Genomic DNA, 26406 nt, shown 5'->3' with positions numbered 1-26406 from the left:
ATAAGTCTTGAGAGAGTAGATATACAATTTAACAAGTATAAACAATCACACATTTATATAAAGTAGAAAGTAGGTGAGGAAATAAAAAGCCTACTAGATTCTCAGACACAAGGTCTTATTAAGTGACACACTGACAACTAAATGCTGTACATGGGAAGCTTTTAAATAAATGATGGCATAACCTCCATGAAATACTATGCGGAACTGTTCAAAATGAAAATGAAGAGTGGCTTATACTCCTTGAATGCTTACCATGTGCCAGGCACTGTTACAAGTACTTTTCAGGTATTAATTCACTTAATTATCACAAAAGCCTTAGGAAGCTAGTACTACTGTTCTTGTACAAGGAAACTAAGGCACAGAGAAGGTAACTCATACAAGTTCTGTATTGTTGAAATGCAAGATTACCATGCTATTGAGTCAGTAAAGCTGGTACGATCCTGTTTATTTCAAAACTTAGAAAAATATGCTTATACATAATCATAAAATTTCAGAGAATACACACAACAAATTTATTAGTAGCTACCTTTAGAGAAGAGGATTATGAGGATATTCATGCTTTCTTATTTTAGTAGTATTACATTTTTTAAAAATGAGCATGCATTACTTTTATAATAGATTAAAGCAAGATAGATATTATTGTTTTGAAAAACTAAAATCAAAGGCTACTGCTTAGCAAAATCTAGACCTAAACATTTTTTTTTCCGATAAATTTAAGTTCTAGTAAGTTTTTGGAAGAAAAAGAAGAAAATAAATTCTGACAGCTAAAAAAGGCAAAATGAAAGCAAGTTTAAACAAAGTGAATTCAAAGTCTAAAAAGCAGAAAGTTTAAATTGATCAGTTATATCAATAAATGTGAATAGGTTTATCTATCAAAGATAAAGAATGAACCTTGAATTTTGTTAAATGACAACAAAAAGAAAGGCAAACAAAAAATCCAACTAGAAGCTGTTACTGAGCAACACACCTAAGAAACAAAGTAATATGAGAAAATTATAAAAGAATGGGCAAAAATACATCAGGCACATATATCTAAAAAACTAAGAAGAGGGGCTTCCCTGGTGGCTCAGTGGTTGAGAGTCCACCTGCCGATGCAGAGGACATGGGTTCGTGCCCCGGTCTGGGAAGATCCCACATGCCGCAGAGCGGCTAGGCCCGTGAGCCATGGCTGCTGAGCCTGTGAGTCTGGAGCCTGTGCTCCGCAATGGGAGAGGCCACAACAGTGAGAGGCCCGCGTACCGCAAAAAAAAAAACCAAAAAAGAACAACAAAAAAAAAACTAAGAAGAGTAATATTAATATATGACAAAGCAGAATTAAAGGCAAAGAAAAGTAAATGGGAAAAAGATGTTCATTTTACATTTTTAAAAATGTAGACGTTAGTCATGAATTTTTATCTGAAGAAAATCAAGAAAACGACTGACAAAAATAGTGTTGTACACAACTCAACATTAAAAAAAAACAAAACAAAGAAAAACCCCAACCCAATTAAAAAAGGGGCAGAAGAACCGAATAGACATTTTTCCGAAGAGAAAATGCAGATGGCCAACAGGCACTTGAAAAGATGCTAAACACCACTAATCATCAGGGAAATGCAAATCAAAACCACTACAAGATAGCACCTCACACTTGTCAGAATGGCTATCATCAAAAAGAATGTAAATAACAAATGTTGGTGAGGATGTGGAAAAAAAGGGAACCCTCGTACACTGTTGGTGGGAATGTAAATTGGTGTAGCCACCATGGAAAACAGTATGGAGGTTTCTCAATAAAAACAGAACTACCATATGACCCAGCAATTCCACTCCTGGGTATACATCCAAAAAACCCACGTACACTAATTTGAAAAGACACATGTACCCCAATGTTCATAGTAGCACTATTTACAATAGCCAAGACATGTAAACAACCTAAATGTCCATTGACAGATGAATGGATAAAGAAGATGTGGTGTGTATGTATGTGTGTATACACACACACACACACACACACACACACACACACACACACTAGAATACTACACAGCCACAAAAAAGACTGAAATTTTGCCATCTGCAGCAACATGGATAGACTTGGAGGGCATTATGCTAAGTAAAATAAGTCAGACAGAAAAAGACAAATACTCTATATCACTTATATGTGGAATCTAAAAAATACAACAAACTAGTGAATATAACAAAAGAGAAGCACACTTACAGACACAGAGAACAAACTAATGGTTACCAGTGGGAAGAGGGAAGGGGGAGGGGCAATACAGGGGTAGGGAATTAAGAGATACAAACTATTATGTATAAAATAAGCTACAAAAAAAAATAAAATAAGCTACAAGGATAACTGTACAACATGGGGAATATAGCCAATATATATTTTTTTAATTAATTAATTTATTTTTCTGTACGTGGGCCTCTCACTGTTGTGGCCTCTCCCGTTTCAGAGCACAGGCTCCGGACGCGCAGGCTCCACGGCATGTGGGATCTTCCCGGATCGGGGCACGAACCCGCGTCCCCTGCATCGGCAGGTGGACTCTCAACCACTGCGCCACCAAGGAAACCCTAGCCAATATTTTATAATAACTATAGGGTATAACCTTTAAAATTGTGACTCACTATATTGTACATCTGTAACTTATATAACATTTACAGCAACTATACTTCAAAAAAAAAGGTCTATCAATCTCCTATAACCATTGCTGAGGAAAGAAGAAGAAAGAATCAGCAAAATGAAGTATACATTAAAAAAACAGCATTGGAGTGAGGGACTATCATAATAATCTCAGTCTTTGGCAGGTAAGAATATAGCCAGGCTTGATTAATAATTAATGAGATTGAATTAATATATATCAAACTCTCGACTCTATGGAAACTACAATTCTATTTCCACTGACTATTAACAAAACTCATTTATAATAGACCGAAGAAAACCTCAATACATTCCCAAGTTTAGGAGCTTACAGAACCCATTCTCTAATCCCAATGCAATAAAACTAAAAATTAGTACCAAAGGCTTTAGCACAAACACAAAACAGAAAAAAACCAAGGAAACAACAAAAATAACACACCAAACAACACACACACACAACCAAACCAACACTTAATGTCCTAAATTACTGATGGAGTAAAGAGGAACGCAATACTAGAATTAGACTATTTTGAAAATAAGGTAAAAATGTTAATTATATTAAAGAATATTACTTATAGACAGAACCAAAACTGTGAAAAACCAAGTGAGCTTTTGTGAGATGGTTAAATTAAAAGTATGGATTTTTAAAGTCTGCCACAATTCTTTTACTCCACATTAGATTTTGGAAACATTTATAATTCTGCTTAAGTCTTGAAACAACAACAAAAATTTTAAGTACACTAATTGTGATTACTTTTCATATAAGCTGAAAGGTAATGACAATCTTTACAAATTTAGAAGTCCATAAAAAAGTCTGTATAGAAACACCATTCAGTCCATCTTGCTTCCTAAGAAAATTAACCTCAGAACATCTGACTTGAAAGATCCTTCTAGTTTTGTAAAAATCAGTGTTAATAAGAGTTCATTAGAGTTCCTAATGCTTGAGAAACCCCCCAATATTTATATATATTTATAAATATATATATGCGTACATATATATCCATCAATATTTCCTTTAGAATAATTGTTCCCAAACCTGACACTGTTCAAATTATATATATCCTTATAAAAAATGAACATTCAGAACAGAAGAAAAGAATTAAGAACAATATACAGCAATTACAGCACTAACTGCAGAAAATCTCCACGCTAATTAAAAAAAAAAAGTCTTAATATTTTGAATCAAAGTCTAGGAGCCAAAGTACTTGCTCAATTCACTTTTCATTTTAAACAAAACTGGCAAACTAATACCTGGCTTTGGTGATCTTGTGTAGCAATTTGACTGTTTCCTCTTGAATAACAAATTAGGGGAAAACAATGAGCAACATTCTGTGCCAAAGGTAAAGAAGTCTTACAAGGACTTAAATTATTATTTAATTATGAAGCTTGAAATGCTGAACCACTTTTTTACACGATTAAGTCAAAGCGGCCTGGCATCTTTTTTATTTGATCTCCTCGTCCTTTGTCTTACTTACACCTTAGAAGTAGTTAAAAGTATCAAAGAACACAGAACCCCCCTAATGCACTGGGTGGCAAGAGTTAAATCCTATAAGGATGTTACTCCCCCCGCCCCTCCCCATTCAGACACCCTATCTGCCAGTTTGCTAACGTCAAGAAGGAGGTGAATTGGTTCACTTGGACTCTGCTAATGCCCTCTTTCCTATTCAGACTTTGGATGCTCTTCTTTTCCTGTCATTTAGACTCTAAATTTTACCAATGACTTTCACCTTGACCTGATATTCCTTAATCTGATCTTGATTTTGCCTTCTGGATAGAGAATAGCTGCAAGCTCTTTCTACATAAACTCCTCTTACCCTGGTATACACAGCTGTAGATCTTTCATAAGACCTTGAAGCTTTAAAGAGTTTTTCATTCACTAGTCATTTATTTAGTCATTCCTTCATTCATTCAACAAATATTTATGAGCTCCCACTATGAGCTATACATTATTCTAAGTGGTAGAAATACAGAAGTGAACAAAACAGGCAAAGTTCATCAGGTCAAGTAATGGCCTGTAACCTGCTCAGCAAGAGCTGGACTATGGTCACTGTGGTTCTAAAAGTTTCTCTTTAGACAACAGTTTGTGCTAAGTCAAACAAAACTTCAAACTCCATTCTTCCTCTTCCTCCTTAATTAAAAAAAATAATAATACTCATGTTCCTGTAATGGAACAAGAGTGCTCTCTGGAATCTAATAGATCCAGAAATAAATTCTGGCTCTGCCATTTACTAGCTTAGTTACCCTGGGCAAGTTACTTGAATTTCTTCAAGTCTCATTTACCTCATCTGCAAAAAGTCTTTTATGGTCTTTTTTAAAACAAAATTTTCTGACAATTAAACAAAAAAATGTAGACCAAGCACTCAGTAAACAACCTCACATTAAACAGTGGCCACTGGGATATTGTGATTATTATTTCATAGCACAGTGCAAAAATTAGGACTCTAGTCATAGAAAACAAGCTTATGGTTACCAAAGGGGAAGGGGGGTTAGGGATAAATTAGGAGTATGGGATTAACATATTCACACTACCATATATAAAATAAACAACAAGGATTTACTGTATAGCACAAGGAACTATATTCAATATCTTATAATAACCTATAATGGAAAAGAACTGAAAAAAAATTTATATATATATATATATATATATATATATATAAACTGATTCACTTGGCTGTACACCTGAAACTAAAACAACATTGTAAATCAACTATACTTCAATAGAAAAGAAAAAAAAATTAGGTCTCTGGTTTGCTTTATCCGTGTTCTATGGATATTTCTAGTCTAATCACTTATATGGTCCAGAGAGCAAATTTTCTTCTGGTAGGCTGCTGTTACTACTTCATTGCAAGTGCAGCTACTAGAAGTTTAAGGCAAACAAAGGGTAATAGGTTAGGTACACCAGTAAAGAAATTTCAAGGGGCTTTATGACAGGAAGTGTTCTAGCTCTAACACCCACAATCCAAATACAGAGTAAATCAGCAACAGTCTAGTTTACTTAGTATTTCTATATTTTTAGATGTCTAACTCTTCCTTTCACTAGATTTCCCCTAGTTTTTCTCTATCTTTGCCTTCCCCACTCTCCTACATGGCTTTAATATGGAATAAAAACATATTTTTAATAGTTTCAGATTTCCTATCCTTAATAGCAACATTTTTAAAATGCATCTCAAAAGTATAGTTTGGTGGAGATAGTTACTATAGATCCAGTACTTCTTATAGGCCTCTACTACACAGGATGAGGTTCATTTGAATAATAAACATTCGGATGGGATAGCGTTCTTTAAAATATTTCTAAATGAAATGGTTATCTGGCTCCTGCAGAGAACTACTATTTTAGGCTTTTCCTACTTTTTTAGGCTTTTCTTCAGGTGAAAAGAAACGACTAATTCTCTTCCTTTGATCTTTAAGATATGTACATGTTGCTGCAACTGAGCTCTAAGGCATAAGTACATACTCTACTGTCACAAGAAACCAGTGTCCTCAAAAGCTACTTAGCAAAGAGTAGATTAAATTAGCATACGTGTGACCATTTTGTAGTGCAGCACGTAAATTAATACTGGACACCTGACTGATTGTAGGATGTAGCAAAACTATTAAATTTAACAAATTCTATACAGTTGAGTCAATGTCCCTAGTAATTCAGTTACAGCTAAGTATTACCTGTCCCCACTTAGAATTCAAAGACTGTAAGACTCGGGTGTTTAGTTTTTTTTTGTTTTGTTTTTCTTTTTTAGTATTTTTATGATGACAGATCCTTTTGGGAACTGGATGAATGCTATGGACCTTCCTTTCCTATGACCCTCCCTCTGTCCTCCTCCCTCCCCTGCCACTCAAGGTTAAAAGTCCTTACCTTAGGATATTACTTTGCCAAGAAAAATCATATATTACTGCATCGGTGACATTAGTGGGTAAAACCAGTACCAGAGTTATAAATACCAGTACCACAGTTGCAGATAATATTATATGAAACTTTACGATACAGAATATAGATAGATGGCACAACAGAAAGGTAGAAAGTCTGAGAAGAGTATAAAATAAAATCAGCTTGCTCTTAGTCTACATAGTTTCTACAAAGTTAACAGTAAAGTTCTGTCACACCAAATGCATCGAACTCTCAATGTTATAAATATGAACGCATTTCAAAGTAATGAACAATGATACCCATAACAAATAATCATTTAATGAGCATCTCTTTAATAAATGTAATATATGAAGATACAGCTTCATAAAGCACTTTAAATGTTTTAAACAATAGTTTCTTATTACTAGTTAAAAATCCATACTAGGCTGATCCTGACCAAAGCGATCAACTTCTAATATCCAACAGATGAGTCACCTCAGATATGTTCCCAATTGAGGGTTATTTTCACTGACAAAATTACTATGAGTGGTAGTAATTTTGACACACTTCAATGGTTGTGACGGCTGAGAATCTGGCCAAAAAGAAAAAAGCTGTTTGCAGTAAAAAACAAACAAAACACATATACCTTGTTTAAGGATGAGAACTACAAAATAAAACGAAGTCCTGTGTTAACACCATTTTACAAAATATTACGTATCTCTGTCTCTGCGACTCTTAACCTAGGACTATTCAAGGTTCTGAAAGTATGTATTCAAATTATAGGTTCATTTTCATTAATTTACTTATTAGCAGCATCACACAGAACAGAAGGCAAAGAAATAAAATGGGCACCAGAAAACATGTTAAGTGCAAATGTGTAAGTCTTTATAAGTATTTTTAATCCATAAAAGTGTTAAGCATCTTTCTTTCTTACTAACAAAAAAACGTTTTCAAATGGAAGTCTGCAATAATTAAGGTCCCAAATCTTATGGTATGTTACCATATATACCATCTATACATCTATCTGGAACTTTCAAGTTTTTTTTTTTCTTTCAAAATGACTACTTCAGGCACTTAAATTAGTTTTATATAGTTGATTTACTTATTAAAAGCACACTTTTCTTCTTTGAAAGGTTTAAAAGCAATTAGACATTTTCTAATTGAAAACAGTGAAGTATTAAAATTTTTACTGGTGGTATAAAATGACAATTTTAATTTAACAAAATATATATTTCTATATGAAGAAAGACTACCAAAATTAAGAAAATCCATCCAAAACATTATAGCAGTATCTCAATGTGGAAAAAGATTAATATGATCAAAAAGTAGCTTCATTTTCAAGAAACTAATTCATGGCTCCATAATTGGAATAAATTCCTAAAAATATTATGTAGCCTGGGAAATCCCTTGTACTCTGTTCCAATGGTTTATATTCTTAAAGGCTGTATCTGTAAATAATCCCATGATAAGGAGAGAGAGGGAGAAAGGGAGGAAAGGACAGGGCAAGAGAGAAGAAAGGGAAGAGAAAAAAAAATTCAGTCCCTAAAATTTCAGGCATGATCTCTGTAGAAATCTGCTGAGTGGGAAGGGGGTTATATATTTTCTTAAGATTGTTTTTTGTCACCATCATACATGAATGACAACTTAAATATATTTCTTCATCTTTTATTCCTGACAGAACTGCTTATTTCACTGTTTTCCAGTACCATCATAGAAAATAATCTAAAGGTAAGATGATTTTTTTTTAACCCCTTGGAAATTAATTTATTATTTTGCCCAGAAGCTTACAGACTAAAAAAAAAAAAATTTCAGTTAATCATTTTAGCCAGCATGTATCTTGCTCTTCATTTGGGTTTATTAATTTTGAATAGAAGTATAGGGACCGTCTATTTCCAATCTGGGGTCTTTTTTCTGAAAACTTGTATTTCTATTTATCAGTTCAAACTTGTATGTTCTTCCCTATCTTCTGCTGGTTTGATCTCAATGTTTTACCTACTGTAATACTTAATCTTGATTTTTTTTCCATCTAGTATTTCACATGTAGTTCTGAAACATTTCATTACAAATGATGTGGAAAGAATACTCTTCTAGAACGAATCAGATCAAATCCAATCCTTCCGATGATGAGTTGTAGGATTGCAGGCAAGTTACTTAATTTCCATTTCCCTAACTATAAAATGGAGATAAGGCCTACCTGGGTAGATGTGAGGATTAAATTTCATACATATCTGTATGTATATTTATTACGTGGGACCATACCTGGCATAGAGTGAGTACTCAAAGGGAAGGCATTCTGTTCTCGTTATCTTCCATTCTGAATGTGATGTTCTATAGCATTCATTCTCCTCTATATTGCAACCAAATATGATTTCTTGGCTCTTACAGCAATCTATTTTTTTTATACAGTTGTATGTTTTCTTAACACGTTTGTATAGTTGCTTTCTAAGTTCTTTTCATATGTCACGTATTAAATAGGGAAATAATTTATTGGGAACCCATACAACTATCTATCTTATTTGTTGTTTGTCCTGTACACCCTTTTATCTGAACCTACCAAAGAAAACTCATCCTCAGAAGAGTTATTGAATACACTGGCCGGCACTGTAGGTCTCAAATGATATTTGATGAATGAACTGTGAATGAACCAGTGAGAACTGTGCTAGCTAGCCTTCTCTTTCACTCCTAGAGTTGGAAATCAAGCCAGGTCACGCGACTGGCACTAGGGCCGGAAAGAGAAGAATTCTGGCACGTTTTTGGTGATGGATGACCTTTGATAGCTGAGAAGATTTTGTAAAATTCCCTTTCACAGTTTAAAGATCTAGTTTCTCTTTGCATGTTTATAAGTAATGATTCCTAATTTTCAGAATAATTTTAGGCCTCTTGCCTAAAGGTTCAAATTTACTGTAGAAACACTATACTTTTTCTTTTAAAGAATTTCATTCAGCCTCTCTTCTCTCTTCCCCCTATCTGTACATGGCTTTCCATGCCTTGCTTTTCCTCACAGTTCAATACCTTTAAACCATAAAGATCATATTTTTGGAAAGGCTGATCCCGAAAATAAGTTTTATATTTGATCATATATTTTAATTATTTTAGATTTCAAAAACTCAAGGGGAAAGAAATGAAATTTAGTTTTTCGGACAACCTGGTTTTTGTAACTTCAATGTTATGCAGGAGTGAGTAAACTATGACCAGTGGGACCAAACCTCGTCTGCTGCCTATTTTTGTAAATAAAGTTTTATTGGAACACAGACATGCTCATTTGTTTACATAACATCTATGCTGCTTTTTAACAACAGCAGAGATGAACAGTTGTGATAGAGACTGTATGGCTTACAAAGTCCAGGCTGTAAGAGAGCCTTGATGTCTCTAAGCCTCCTCTTAGGAAAGGGTCTAAATAAAAACAACACAAATAGCAAATATTTACTACACAGTTACAATATCTTAGGCACTGCTTTGTTAAATTTTACATTAATTATCTCTTTTAAAAATTGGGTAAAATTTTTGCATAAAATTTATGGCTAAAACATGTGAATTGGGTACTTATTGTAATCCTTATTTTCAGATGAGAAAGCTGAGGGTTTTTTTTTTAAAATTTATTTATTTTTGGCTGCATTGGGTCTTCATTGCTGTGCGCGGGCTTTCTCTAGTTGCGGCGAGCGGGGGCTCCTCTTCGTTGCAGGGCATGGGCTTCTCATTGTGGTGGCTTCTCCTGTTGTGGAGCACGGGCTCTAGGCACGCGGGCTTCAGTAGTTGTGGCACACAGGCTCAGTAGCTGTGGCTTGCAGGCTCTAGAGCGCAGGCTCAGTAGTTGTGGCACACAGGCTTAGTTGCTCTGTGCCATGTGGGATCTTCCTGGACCAGGGATCAAACCCATGTCCCCTGCGTTGGCAGGTGGATTCTTAACTACTGCACCACCAGGGAAATCCTCTTTTTTTTTTTTTTTTTAACAATTTAAGTTATATTGGGATTAAATGACAATTTAAGGCAATTATTAATATATATAGTAAATAAAATGGAAACATTTACATTTAAGACATTTATAGATTTTAGTATTTTCCTCAGTGATTAACAGTATTTTCACATGTTTTTATTCAAAGCACTTTTCATATATGTAATCTTATTTTTTTTTAATTGAAGTATAAACGACCTACAACACTATGTTAGTTCCAGGTGCACATCATAGTGATTTGATATTTCTATACATTTCAAAATGATCATCATAATAGTTACCATCTGTCACCATACAAAGTTATTACAATATTATTAACTATATTCCCCACACTGTACATTTCATTCCTGTGACTCATTTATTTTGTAACTGGAAGTTTATAACTCTTAATGTCCTATTTCACTCACCCCTCCCATTCTCCTCCCCTCTGGCAACCACCTGTTCATTCTCTGTATCTATGCATCCATTTCTGTTTTGTTATGTTTGTTCACTTATTTTGGTTTTTAGATTCCACATATATGTGAAAATCATACAGTATTTGTCTTTCTCTGACTTATTTCATTTATCGTAATACCCTTGATGCCCATCCATGTAGCAAATGACAAGATTTCATTCTTTTTTATGGCTGAGTAATATTCCACTGTATATACATACACCACATCTTTATCCATTCATCTACTGACGGACATTTAGGTTGCTTCCATATCTTGGCTACTGTAAATACTGCTGCAATGAAATTAAGAATTTAAAAATTCTTAACTGAAATTCTAAAATGATGGCCACGAGAGGTTACAAGTGGAAGTTTGTGTTATATTTATACAACTGCTATCACTATTACTGTATTTCACAACTATTACAGTAGTGAGGAAAAAGTGAACAAAGTTTGAAAACTGAGCTATTTTTAAGTGAGGAAATGCAGGAATATCATTTACACTAAGAACATCTGTTTTAAAGAGGTATGTGGTAAAACAACTTTGAAAACAACAAAGCAAGGAAGGGTTAATTCCTAGAGATATGGCTTCAACTCAAATTTAACTAAACTATATAGGTGGATAAAAGACAATGTGATAAAGATTGGGAATACAAAGATACCTTCTAAAAAATTCATAGCTCAACAGGGGACAGGCAGGTAAAAATTAATATGGGGTTCTTAACTGCAAGCAACAGAAACCAATTCATACTGATCAACAGAAATGTAATGCATTAAACAGGTATTAAAAGTAGTTCTCAGAATTGCTGGGAAGTTTGAAGAACCCCACTCAGTAAATGGGCAGGAACTGAGCGAGAAGGCTTAAAGGCAAGAAATAAAAATCAAAATCTGTGACATGAACCACCTGAGTACAGAAGAGATGTCACTACTTCTCCTTTTGGAAACTGGATGCTTTATTGCTGCCACTACATCTTTTACTGTGCCCACACAGGCTCCAGATAAAAGCATCCAATTAGTCATGTTTGGGCTATGAGCCAATTTCCTAAAGTTTGGGCACGAGAAAGCAATTTATTTGTCCTTTTTTGCTTTTGTGTAGTGGGAGCCAGGGCTTGCACTTCACCAAGATTCATACTATATAGCAGGGAACTCCTCAAACACAGGAAGGGGCTTCAAAGGCTGGGAAGCCCCACCCCCAAGAAAACAACCCCCCCCCCCTACAAACACCGTATCTTAAATCAAGATTTGTAGAAATATTTTGAGGGGGAGTCTCTGTGTGCTCAAATACCTATTCAAATACTTAAATAATAACAAGTGATATACTCCTATACATTCACCTTTGTTTTTTTAACCAGCCATTAAGACAAAACTCTTTTTCAACATTCAAAACTTAAAGACACATTTCACAGAGCAAGATTTGAGTTTCTTAAGCCACTCAGTTTTTCAAACTCAAGTCCAGGGACTTGTCAGTCAAGTCAGGAGCCCATAGCTCTCAAGTTTAAGAAACTACACTAAAACATAATATAATAAGAAAGCTCTATATTAGATACCATGTTGGCATAAACGAGGGATTAACTACAGTCAGGGAATGCTATGCAGAACAAACACTTTAAAATAACCAGAAATTTACCAAGCAAATGGGGTGGGGCAAAAAAAGAATATTCCAACAGAGGTAACAGCTAGTATAAAGCACTTCATTAGAAAACACTGTAGTGTGGTGAAAAAGGCACCTGTTCAGGTCAGGAAAAGTGAATTAAACTCCTAATCCTAATTAGCAGTATAATCTGGGTCAAGTCCTTTAACATCTGATTTTTCCTCATCTACAAAATAAGGGAAACGGACTAAATGATCTTTAAGTAGTTTTGCTACTAGACAAATTTCTGGTTATTATTATTAATCACAATGGTTAACATTTATTGGCACTCACCATATGGCAGGGAAAATAGTATACAGTTTACATATATTAGGTAGGTATCATTATCCCCATTTTCCCCAACTGAGGAAACTCAAGTTCTGAGCAGTTAGCTAACTCATTCAAAGTGACCCAGTTAGTAAGAGAGCCACAGCTGGAGGATTTAATTGCAAAGCCAATACATTCAATCATAGTTAAACCAATCAAAAAATTCCAAATTCCCTAAGGACAGGGAATTTGCTACTATGGTTTTTATTATGCTATGGGTAATATGTTTATTATCTACCTTTTTCTGATATCTAAATTTTTCAGAGGGCCAAGAATTTAGACCCAAGTATCAAAATATTCATTACTTTATATGGTCAAATAGAAATCTTTCCAAAATATATCATACATATCTCTGTTTAGATAAAAGTAGATCAAATTTTAACTTTTCTTGAAGCTCAAGGTTACATTTATACATATTAATTATTGTATGGTTCTGTGGAACTTTAAGATAATGTGACTCTTTTCTCTTCATTTTCTTGGGTCAGCTTATGTTTTTGTTTCTTCTCTCACTGCTTTCATTAATCACAGGTCCTCTACACCCTTGTAATGGTTTCTGGACTAAAAAAATAAATCAAGTTGCAAAAAAATTACTTTCAGCCATATTTCTCATTACAAGGTGGCTTTTGATGTAGTACCATAAAGTAATTCTTAATTATCAATTCAGCTGTGATTTGATGACCTAAGCACAACTTTATTGTTTCAAATACTTTGACACAGAATATTGCTGTACTGTACCATATCCTCCTATCTTAAGATACTTCATAAAGAATTAAAATCTAAAGCATCATGTCTTCACATGCTGCCAGCGAGCCAGAAAAAAAAAAAAAGTTTAATGTTTATGAAGTCATATGGGTTGAATGTGAGGTAGGTTCCAAAAATGCTCCTTGTTTCCCTGAAATGATAGAAAAAAGGAAAAATCCTTATAGGAACCCTCCTGCAAAAATTCTAAAGAGAATATAAGAGAGAAAGTGGCTCTATCCCATACTAAAACATATTATGAAACTACCATTGAAACAGTTTAGTATGGATAGAAAAAGAGCAAGAAATCCAAACACATATTGGAATTTTCTTTATGATAAATAGTTCAGATTAGTAGGTAAAGAGGAATTACAATAAATGTAGAAACTGTTAAAAAAATACACAAACTATATTCCTATTTCACGCCTTACTTCAAAATAAGTAACAGAAGGATCAAATGCCTAAAATGCAAAAAAATGAAAAACAGAAGTTCTGGAAGAAAGACCAAATTTATTCATAATCTGACAGAGGAGAATAAACAGGCCTCTTTAAATAGGACACAAAATCCAAGTCACAAAAGGGGGAAAAAGGGATATACTTAACCACATAAAAAGTAAAGACTGTTGTAAAACAACAACCAAAAAAATGAAGCCAAGAGACAAACTGGAAAAAATATTTGCAAAACATGTGATAAAAAAACTAACTTCCTGGACTTCCCCAGTGGTGCAGTGGTTAAGAATCTGCCTGCCAATGCAGTGGACACAGATTTGAGCTCTGGTCAGCGAAGATACCACATGCCGCGGAGCAACTAAGCCTGTGCACCACAACTACTGAGCCTACATGCCGCAACTACTGAAGCCTGCGCGCCTAGAGCCCGTGCTCCGCAACAAGAGAACCCACCGCAATGAGAAGCATGCACACCTCAATGAAGAGTAGCCCCCCCCACTTCCCGCAACTAGAGAAAGCCCACACGCAGCAAGGAAGACCCAACGCAGCCATAAATAAATAAACAAACAAACCCAAAAAACTAACTTCCTTAATTTATAAAGGGCTCATACAAATCAATAAAAAACAGACCAATTACCTACTAGAAAAATGAACAAAAGATATAAACAAGAAATCTGAGGAAATGAATACAAATGCTAATAAAGTTCTGATGTTTGATTTCCTCATTAAAGAAATGCAAATCACCTATTCAAATGGCAAAAATGCAATGTCTTAGGGAATGATCAGTCTCAAGTGCTACTGATGTGTGTCTAAGTTGATAAAATTCATCGGGAGGGTCATCCAGATATAGCCTGAGAAGCTGTCAAGCATATGTACAAAGGTAATCATGATAACATACGCTGGAAAAAGATGTTTATCATGGAGCATTAGTTAAATAAATTATGGTATAGCCATAAAATGGAGGTATGCACCATTTAAAAAGGCAGGGGGATGAATAAATTTCAATGTAGAATCTAAAATAAACTATTAAGGAATTAAAATAAGCAAAGTGCAGAAGTGTGTATAGAATTATTTTTAAGTGGGGAAATGGATGAATAAGCGGGTTTTCCAATGTTTCTCTGGAATTAATTATGTGAACCTGTTAAGTGTGGTTAACTTTGTTCACAGGGACTGGGGCAGAGAGCCACAGGTCTTGCATTTTCTAATCTGTTCCCGAGTTAATGTCACTTTTTAAAGTTAATAGGAATTATCTACAGAATAGAATTGTGGGCCAATTTTTGCCTTTTTAAATACTTTTCTGTCTTAAAAATACCTAATAAAATCTATATTTTAAATTTAAAAAACCACCTGGGTAGGGATAATGGGCAATGGGACCCTTTGTTGCACTTTATTCTATCAATACAGCTTTATCTCTTAAATAATAAGCATATATCATTTTAAAATTTAAATCAGCTTTAACATATTACACTTTAAATTGTTTGCCCTAGTTTGATAATGTTTAAAATCTCAAAACACTACATATGGACATCTGAGTGAAAACCTGTCTTCCAATGTTAAAAAGATCTTGCATTATTTTAAATTCAAAGTAAAAGACTAATAGAAAAGTATCTATACTAAACTTTCTGTATCTACTGAGGGCACCTTATACAAGCTGACCTACTGGCTTTCTGACTGGGTCACAAGCCCTGCTGCAGAAAGGGCATAACACAGTGACAAATTTTTATAAGAAAGAAACTGATAATTTAAAGAAGAAGCAAACAAACAAAAAGAAACAACAAAAAAGGAAACTGCATAAAACTGATACATGCAAGATAGTGTGAATCAGGACCTCTTTTCAATTGCCTATTTTATTAGGAAAGTGAAAAGTGATCCCAATAAGTCATGCAATTTCTAAAGATTAGAGTTGATACTTTTCTCTCAGGTTCAAGAGATCATTTTCTCTCACAAGGTGAACTATTGTTGCTTTTCAAACATACCAGAGTGTCAAAGGCAGGTGTAATGAGATTGGGGGCTGGAGAGGGAAAGGAAACCACAGAGAAAGGGAAGTTAGAGGCCTGATGTATAGTATTTCACAGTAAGTGAAACAGAAGCACATGTAAACAAGAGAGTATATATATCAGACCTACTGTAGATTCTAAGGTACTACTTATCAATATAACTCACATGCATTCACATCTAAGAGAGTTGGATCCTCAAAACTAATCACAAAGCTCACCTCTAAGTAGTCTCAATGGATAATTACCATCCTGCTGTGATTATTTTTAATAATTACTCAATAATACAGTACTCCCTGAGTTACCTAGCATTATTGAGAAATGAAAGTCAATGGTATGCTGACATAAATAGCAAGGAGCTTTGAAGTCAGAGCTCTAGACTAAGTTCAAATCTCAGCTTCATTACTCAAGAGCTTTATGACCTTGGGCAAGTTATTTAATCTTTGCCTCTATTTCTTCATCTCTAAAATCTCTAAAATTGGGTTAACAATATTAACTATGTTCATGGGTTGATGTGATAAATAAATGAAATTATACCTGTACATGGCATCACAGTACTCAAATATATAAAGTTTTAAGAACATATCTTTTGAAAAAAGTGCCATTTGTTTAATTTAAACCAATCTGAATAGAAGTCTCAATACTTCAGTTAACTTTTGTTTCTTCTTAAGGCAAACAGACACAATTTAACTTTTCCTGTACTGTACAGGATCGTAATTATTAATACAAATTATAAGATTATGCATGACGACACATACAAAAAAGTTTCCACAAGCTTTCAATCAATCGATCAATTAATCAGTTTCTTTACAGACACTTTGAGAAAGACAGCACCTGACAAGACTTAAAGTTTATAGCGGTGTCTCCATGCTAATTATTTCCAAATGTAACAATTTTACAATTAAACAGTTGAAAATTTTAAAAACTGTACCCCTTTTACTATTCCTTATTCACAGAGATAACTTGTGCTTGCCTCTTGCAAGCCCCTTTCTCATTTTCTTAATGTGCTCATGCTAAGCAACTGTGAGCTAAGAAGCCAGATAACCATTTCAAGGCAGACTGATCTGGTGAAAAATATATGGGCTGTAGATTCAGTCAGCTCTGGGTTTAAATCCCAGTTGTGCTACTTATTTTGTGACCTTGTTAAATTACTTAACTTCTCTAAGCTTCAATTTCCTCATCTTCAAAATGGGAATACTATTACCTATATTGAAAGGCTGTGGTAAAAGGCAAATGAAAATTTACCTAAAAATCTTACAGAATGCTTTCTAGTACCTGGCAATATAAGTCATCCTGTCAATGGTAATTATTATTATATAACTAATGCAAGATGTTGAAACTATAGTGAAGTTAAGAATAAAAAGAATTTCTTACTTGGAACATATGCTTTTAATGTGTGAAATTCCTTGGCACTATACTGGAGACACAAAGATGAAAAAGGATATAGTATCTATCCTCCAGAGGCTCACAGCCTTTAATTAAAGACAGACATAAACAAAATCACAGCAATTTGATAAGTGAAACTGTAAAAGAAGCAGCACTCCATTTGAAGTCAAAATGCTTCTCTGGAAGAGATGATATTAAGCTAAGAGGAAAAATAGCTCACCAGGTTGGGAGTCAGGGACTGAGGTGAGCTGACTTGGTCAAAGAGGATGAAAGAGCACATGTGAAGATACACAAGTAAGAAACAGCCTAGCAGGGTCTGGAGCAGAGAGCGTGTAGAGAGAGTTTAAAAAGGCAAGCATAGGCCAGATTTTCACGATCTAGTACGCCAAACCAAGGAGGAGTTGGCCCTTTTTTAAAATAAATAATGGGGAATCACAAAAGTATAAGGGCAGTGAAGAAGGTTGGCTGAAAAAGATAAGATGCTCAGATTCGTATTAGAGAGAGATCCCTCCAGCTGAGATGTTCAAGTTGATCAGGAAAGAGGGGGAGACTACAGTCAAGGAAAATACAGTCCAGATGGTTAAGCAGCAGCAACTAAAGTAGTGATGATAAGAATGTAGAATAAGGAATGGATGAGAGAGACTAAGAAAGGGAGTCCTGATAACACTCAGAAATTTGGGAAAATTCCCCAATTTCTAGTTTGGGCAAATGATTGGGTCATGATGTCATTAGTCAAAATGGGGACAAGAGAAATAGAAACAATTTTTGAGAAGAAAATGTGAGCGCAATTTGGAATTTATCTGAATGGCGCTATCCATTAGGCAGTCCGGAGCTCAAGTGAGGGCCAAATTAACTCCAATGGGAGAAATTAACATAAAGGCAGAAATGGAAGGCAAAAATAAGGCACCAAGAGGAATCATACAGATTGAAAATGGGTGAATATCTACTATTACTGCTCATGAATATCTTACTTTGCGTCTTTCTCTTGTTTTCCAATTGGACAAACTGCTTACGAAAGTGAGATGTTATTTTACTTTGCATGCTACTTTAAAACCATGAACGCTTTTCCACATAGGTCTACTTAATATAAACATATGAGTTTTCTGAGCATTGCGTCCAAATTCTTCACTATTATGCCAGGTTTAGCAAAGTGCTGGGGGCCTGAAAGGTGCACAAGAAAAATGGATGAATTAAGTAAATATGGTCTTTTGGCCAGTCAAGAAACCAATTTGTTTCAGATATTGTTTTAATGACACAGATGAATATTTAATATGGAGTAATCTAAGTTTTTCTTTATATGCTGCTTTTTCCATTTAGGAACATAACAATTTTCAATGATTTTGGAACTCTGAACTTATTTTTCAGAATTCAAGAAGTTACCCCAAACCAACAATTTATGCCTATCCATACTCCAGATTTCTGTATAGAAGTCAGAAGCAGATAGAAAAATACAATTATTGTTTTTTAAAATATTAATTTTAAAAAAGGGAAATACTAAAATGCTTCACCCACAGGTCCATTCTTAAATGTTAGCAATGTGAGAGATATTCACAGGAGTACTCAGAAGAGTATTTTTAAAGATTCTCACCCCTTAGAAGGAAAACTACACAAGTCCAAATGTTTCTTTACGTACTTTCTTTGTACACACTCAGATAAATGCACATTACATAAACTTAGAGAATAATAATGTGTGCATAAATTGGTGGATGAAAAAGGTAAATCAGTGAATAAGCAGGGAAGATAGAGGCTGAGCAGAAGAAACCATGTTATGAGGACCTGAAATGTGAAAAGGCACAATAAGGGAGCTCAGTCAGAAAAAAAATGAAGTGCTAGTTTTTGGTTGTTTTGTTTTTTATTATTTTTCATTAACAAAGCAAAAGATATTTGAAGAGACTCAAGTTACCCAATAAAAACTAAGAAAGGAAAAAGCTCAATGGTCTGTTCATAGAATTACTTTAGAGTCAAACCTTTTTGGATAAACCAGTTCTTAATACTTTCTTTTACTTTGCTTTGACTGTCTATCCTTCCCTCTCATGCACATTTTTTTTGTTAATGACAGTAAGCAGTATGGTAGTAATAGGGAAAAAATCAAAATCAAACTGAATAGAATGACCTAATTTAAAAACTAACTGAAAATAAATTAATCCATTGGTATTGGCACATATTTTTACAAAAATGTTTTTGTGTGATTGAAAACTATGCATAATCTGCCTGGATGTGGACCTTGGGAATGTCCTGCTAGAAATCTTGATATCATAAATTTTCACAATTACAGTTTAGATTGTGAGAGACTGCATGGAGAAGTTAAGGAGTCTAAGTTTGGGAGTCAGCAGTTTAGTTCTGCCTTCGTTTGTTCTCTCTATAACTTTGTATTTTTTTTTTTCCTCTTAAGTACCCTGCATCTCAGTAATCTTATCTGTAAAATGGGACTAATAAAAGGACTTACTTTACAAGACTCACAAGGATGATACTAAATAATATAACAGGAAGACACTATATAAACTTATTTTTATAGCTGCAAGCTCAGTACTTAAGAACTTTTCATATCTCAAGAATATCAAATAACCTAGGTTCCACCATTAACAGAAAAACAAAAGCCCACTCACTTCCAGAGTACTTCAGTGTCCCACCACTGGAACCATACCATGGACTGAAGTGTTCCAAGTAATTTCCTTCCTTTAATCTTAAGGGAAACATCCAAAAAGTCCGATTTCAGACTATGCGAAAAGTCTAAATTGTAATGGTACTAAACAGAGTAAAAACTATCAGTAGCTTGCCTTGCACAGTCCTGTAAGTTTTAAGAAACTCTGCTTCTGGTTACTTGTTTCTAACAGAACTCTGAAGCAAAAACATAGCAACATACCAGTGGTCATATCCTTTGAAGAACTAAAATCTGGATTGGCTTCTTACACTTTTAGCAGGTGAGCAAGATGCCCTCCCTGATCATGTCATAAAGCCATACTTTTTAGAAGCAAGATGTGCTCCATGCTTAGGTAATAAAGTCATACTTTTGTTTTGAAAGATTTCTTTTTAGATCACCATATTAAAATCACATGTAAGTTCTCTCCTAATTACACAATGCACAATTTCAGGGTCCAAAGGCAGGCCAGCTTGGAATTTTAAGTTTACCACTTGATCACAACGTGGATTCACATCTGGGTTTAGGTTTGAGATTAGCTTTCTTCATCATGATTCTACCCCCAAGAGTACTGTGACTAAACTGCCTTACTATTTATTACACATATAAGCATTTCTGATGGAACCAAGGAGAAAGACAGAGTAACCAAAGTTCACACACTTGTTTGAAAACTGCTCAGATAACTTAAAGACGCCCAGATGCTAAATGACAACCTTACCACTGGAAGCAAAGAAGTTATTTGTTTTAGCGGGGGAGAGGGAAAAGGCCACACCCAAAGTTAAACGACTTCACAGTGAAGTGATACCAAGTTTCAGAATTTTAACTACTGCTATTTTCGGTACTCTTTTTCACGGTCAATGAATACTTTAAATTCATAACAGGCCCAAAGTTAAAGAAAACGTTCCTCTGACCCTAATCACTTGTTACTTCATTCAGTAGTGGGCAGGTCCAAGATGGAGAATTACCTCGTCCAGAAAAAGATTTAAGTGTAACTCTGGAGTAGAAAAGGGCCGAACTCAAGTCATCAGGGCTCGTAAGTGACTCTAAAAGAGCGGGTCACCACTCTCCCCTCCCCCAAGAAGTCGGGAAGGCAAGAAGAGCCTGACAGTGTCACCACGGCAGTTACCTGACACAGAACGCGACCGCGTTGTGTGGACCCATCTTTCAGTTTGGACGCTCCCTGCCTCCCGGCTCTCTCGGTGCCGCCTCCACCCGGGAGGTCTCCCCCACCCCCGCCCCCGCCAGCCCAGCTCCCAGCAGCTTCCTCAGCCTCCCGTCCATCCCACCTCCGTGCTCTCGCGACTCCACTCATCCCCACGTACCTTGGCCACATAGTCTTTCACCTCATCCAGGTCTCCGTTTTTCAGGGCCCACATGAACTCCTTGTCGCACATTACTGCAGCGGGGCGGGCCGGCTAGCCAGGCAGAAAACGAGGAGGCGGTGGCAGCAGCAAGCGGATACCGCCGGGCGAGCGGGAGACAGGGCCGCGCGGAGCCGGAGCAAAGAGAAGGCGGGGTAGGCTGGCAGGCGAGCGAGGCAGTTGGCCGCGGCGACCGTTAGGGCGGGAGAAAGAAAGTTTTTTGCGGCCACCGGGCCCAGCTGAGAAGGTTCCGCCTGGCCGAAGAGAAGCTGGAGCGCTTGCACTTCCGGTTCACTCCCCGCTAGGGCCCTCCCCCAACTTCCTCTTCCTCTTCCCGTCGGCGGAACGCCCCGCTCGGGACCCCGCCCCGACGGCCCGCGGCCGAGCGCCCCGCGTGCGCAGGCGCAGTGGCTGGGACGGCTGGCGGAGATTGCTGGGGGAGGAGTGGGCGGGTCTGGGAGGCCAAACAAGGGGGTCGGAGGTCAGGAAGGGCAGAAAGTGTGTGGCGGGAGATTTAGGGTATTCCAGAGGGGATCAGGACGTTTCTGTGCCCCATAAGCGGGAAAAACTTAAGAGAAACCCACAGCCTTGGAGGGCATGTTGCTCACCTTCCTAGTGTGCAGTAGGGATGTTTGATTTGAATTCCTTGCCTTCTCTTTTCTTTCCCTCCTCCCCTCCTTTTCTTTCTCCTTCCCTCGCTTCCTTGCTCCTTGCCTTCCTTCCTCTACTGTCAAGCATCCTTTAGGCTCCTACTGCATGTCAGACTCTGCTAGGCACAGAGGCTGTAGTAAAAAAGATGGCATAAACCAATTCTTGCCCTCAAGGAACGCTTCCATACTTATGACAACAATGTGAATTCAGTGTGCCAATACTACGTGTAATGTTCTGTGGAGGGAAAAACTCTACTCATCTCCCCGACCAGCAAATGATATCCAGAGACTAGGAATTCAGTTTGATGCCATAGGGCAGAGCAAACTTAACTGACCGGTACAATTTGTGTTTTTTTAATTTTTTTGTTCGTTTGTTTTTAATGCTTTGAAGCTTCAGGACCATTCTAGTGAAACCGGTTCTACTCTTCCTAGAGTTTGGCTGTAATACCCTGGGGCACAGCCACCAAATGAATTGTGCCTCAACCCTAATGACCCAGGCGTGCACACATGAACATAAAGAAAGCCAATAAAAATGCTTATTGGAACTATTATATATATATGTATAGTCCATTATTTATGACCCACTAAACGGATAAATGATAAACTACTTTACTAGGCTTGCCATATAGAATAGGGGTTCAGAACACAGACTGGAACCAGAATGCTTAGTTTTGAATACAGGACCCAACCTTTGTTAATTTTGTGTCACCACAAGCAAGTTATTTAACCCTGCCCTGTTCAGTTTTCCATATTTGTTAAAGGGATATGACAGTAGTGTTCAATAAGCGCATATATATATATATACGCCTGTGATTTAGAACTAGCAAATAGAGATAGGATTCAAATCAAAAGAAAAATCTCCAAATATTTAATAGCTGCCTTGATTGTTATTCTGTTAATTTTACTTTCTGACAGAAATGCAACTTCACATACCTAATGATGATACATTTCTGGGAACAAATCTCAAGGATGAATTTGCTAGGTAAATCCTGGAGTTCCTATCTCTTTTCTAATTCCCACCTGTGTGATCTTTGAGTTACGTCCTGCTGACAGCTCTTGGTTTATGTCTCTAGCCCAGACTTCTCTTATGTGATCCATTCTGATATTCAACTTCTCACCCATTTGAATGTCTCAAACTTAACATGTCCAAAATAGGATTTGGTCTCTTCTAGATTCTAAACCTAGTTGTCCCCTGGACCATGCCTTCTCTGTGAATGACACCACCAACCACCTTGTCACTAAAACCAAACTCCATCCAGGCCTCTGTGAGCCCTCTTGACTAGGCCTCAACCTTCGTCTATAAAGACTTGAATAAACATGAACACAGGCCCTATCAGCTCAAGGCCACATCCTAAAATAATGCCAGTCCCCCTTAAAGTGGCTGCATGAGAAAATTCAAGGCTGCCAAGGCCCCTGTTTGTTCCAGTCAACACCTGAGGATGGGACCTCTCTCCCCCAGTCTGTGTAGGAGGGTAGAACCCTAACTTCAATGATTGCCGCTAGCAGACACAGCTGGCCTAATCGCATTTACACTGACTAATCTTTTGTAATTTTTTACTTCCCTGACTCTACAGAGCCCCCACTCCACCACCCCTCCCTCATTCTCCCTTCAAAACACCTATTCATCTCTATACAAATGGAAGTTTTGTTCAGTTCACGTTGGACTTTTTCCCTATAGCAATATTTCTTACTGATAAAAATCTGTCCTTACCACTTTAACTAGTGCCCTGCTTTGTTCATCCTTGACAATGGGAGTCATATATAACCCCTGCTGCTCCCAACCTTTCTCTTATTCCATCCATCAGTAAGTCCTTCAAAATATATCTTAAGTTGTTCACTTCTCACCATCTTCCCAGCTTGCTGGCCCCCCAAGACCCTTCCCAGCCCTGTCATCTCTGCACTGATACAGTCGTCTCCAGCTGGTCTCCCCATTTTCACTCTCACCCTTTTCCAATTAATTCACCACATAGCCAGTTACCTTTTTTTTTTTTTTGCGGTACGCGGGCCTCTCACTGTCGAGGCCTCTCCCGTTGCGGAGCACAGGCTCCGGACGCGCAGGCTCAGCGGCCATGGCTCACGGGCCTAGCCACTCCGCGGCATTTGGGATCTTCCCGGACTGGGGCATGAACCCGTGTTCCCTGCATCGGCAGGCGGACTCTCAACCATTGCGCCACCAGGGAAGCCCCAAACATGCATTTCTTATCTTTAGACCTTTCAATGGCTTCCTACTGCATTTTAGGATAAAATTCTAAATTATTTGCTATGGCCTTCAGGGCCCTCTGTGATCTGACCCTGATGGTCTCTCCCATTTCATGACACTCCCCTCCCACCCCATTGCTTCTTTGTTTCCCATAGATCTCATCTTCTGTCAGTTTCAGAAAAAATCAAGCTTATTCTACCCTAGGGCTGTTATGCTTGTTTCTTCTTGTCTGGAATGTTCTTTTAATTCTTGCTCACTCCTGAGGTCTCAGTGCAAATGTTACCTCTTCAGAGAGGCCTCTCAGACCATCCACTTTAAACAGGTCCCTCAATCATGTCTACCATATAGTCCACTTTTTTTGTTTTTAACCTCTTTAAGTTCACTTATCATAAATATTTTCACTATTGTTTCTTCTTGTTGTTACCTATTTTGGCAGGTATCCAACAGATATTTCCCTTTGTCTGCCATCCTAGGCATAAGAGAGAATTGCTCTTGCTGGCTTCCTTGTGGTTGGATAATGTCATGTAACTAATTCTGGCCTATTAGTTATGAGCAGAAGTAACATGAGTCACTTCCAGGCTTGCCAATGCAAGACGCTTCAGAGTGCTTTATTCCCTCTCCCACAGCAGCCAGCAATATTCAAAACAGTGGCTGCAGTCAGCCTGGGTTCCTGAGCAACTTACAATGAACAGAACTCCTCTTCCATCCCATAGTGGATATCCAGTAAAATAATAATTAAACTTTTGTTGTTTCAAGCCACTGAGATTGTGGTGTTTATTACTGCAGCAACACTGAGTCAGCCTTGACTGACACAGAAATTATTGTCAGAAGTGAGCTGTTACTTGAACAAAAACCTTAAATACATGGCATTGATTTAGGGCCTAGGTAGTACGCAACAAAGGAAGTGATATTGGAAGCCATATAGATAGTGAGTCATTTTCACAGGAGTGAAACATTTGGCAAAACAATCTCCTGTGATAGCATGGTGATGCATGGAAGACAGATAACGTACCCTGTATACTTGTAGCTCTAGTGGAAGAGGCTGGGAAATGGAAAGCTGGTGGCATGTGTTGGGAGCTATTTTTGTGTGTTGCCTGGGGTGGAGGGGAAGGGGAGGGGGAGGGCGGGCATGTTTTTATTTACTTTCTTTCCAGTTTTACTGTGATATAATTGACATATAACATTGTATAAGTGTAAGATATACCACATGGTGATTTGATATGTGTATGTATTGCAAAATTATTACCTCAACAAGGATAGTTATCACATCCATCACCTCATAGTAACTTTTTTTTTCTTTTGGTGAGAACTTTTAAGATTTACTTTTAGCATCTTTCAAGTATACAAGGCAGTATTGTTAAGTACAGTTACCATGCTGTACATTAGATTCCCCAGAACTTATTCATCTTGTAAATGGAATTTTGTACCCTTTGACCACCTTCACCCATTTCCCCCACCTTGCAGCCACTAGTAACCACCAATCTACTCTCTGTTTCTGTGAGTTTGGGTTTTTTTAGATTCCACATGTAAATGAGATCATACAGTGTTTATCTTTGTCTGACTTATTTCACTTAGCATAATGCCCTCAGGGTTCATCCACGTTATCACAAATGACAGGACTTCCTTCTTTTTTTCATGGCCCACTGTATAGTATATCACATTTTCTTCATCCATTCATCTGTCAGAGGACACTTAGGTGGATTCTATTTCTTGGCTATTGTAAATAATGCTGCAATGAACATGGGAATGCAGACATCTCTGATACCCTGTTTGAATTTTATCATGAAAGAATGTTAAATTTTTTCAAATGCTTCATCTGTGTCTATTGAGATGATCATATGATTTTTATCTTTCATTTTATTAATGTGATTTTTCACATTTATTGATTTGTGTATGTTGAACCATCCTTGCATCCCAGGGATAAATACCACTTGACCATAGTGTATGATCCTTTTAATGTGTTGTTGAATCAGTTTGCTAATATTTTGTTGAGAATTTTTACATCTATATTCATCAGGGATATTAGCCTGTAGTTTTCTTTTCTTGTAGTTCCCTTATCTGGCTTTGGTATCTGGGTAATGCTGGCCTTGTAAAATGAGTTTGGGAGTGTTCCCTCTTCTTTTTCTTTTTGAGGGGTGTGTGTGTGTGTGTGTATGTGATGGCGCATTTGTGGGGTCTGTGATGGGAGGTCT

The 26406-nt window shown here is 36.8% G+C and overlaps 1 protein-coding gene across 2 annotated transcripts in view; it reads right to left on the bottom strand.

The window, feature by feature from the left end:
• Nucleotides 1-21675, bottom strand: part of MTPN (myotrophin) — a 61844-nt gene extending 40169 nt beyond the window's left edge. The window contains exon 1 of one of the 2 annotated variants that reach the window (XM_089917353.1): nt 21326-21675. In XM_089917353.1, coding sequence (XP_089773479.1) covers nt 21326-21397 — 72 coding nt within the window. In that variant the 5' untranslated portion in view covers nt 21398-21675. The remainder of the gene's footprint in view (nt 1-21325) is intronic. The other variant, XM_022580282.3, reaches the window with a different exon arrangement.
• Nucleotides 21676-26406: the final 4731 nt, after the last annotated feature.

The sequence above is a fragment of the Delphinapterus leucas genome, chromosome 9 (assembly GCF_059928025.1).
Source record: "Delphinapterus leucas isolate spDelLeu-1000000601 "Yukka" chromosome 9, BTC_Dleu_Yukka2, whole genome shotgun sequence".
Lineage (NCBI taxonomy): Eukaryota > Metazoa > Chordata > Mammalia > Artiodactyla > Monodontidae > Delphinapterus > Delphinapterus leucas.
The sequence above is the reverse complement of the archived record's forward strand: the minus strand, read 5'-3'. Positions and strand labels throughout refer to the sequence as shown.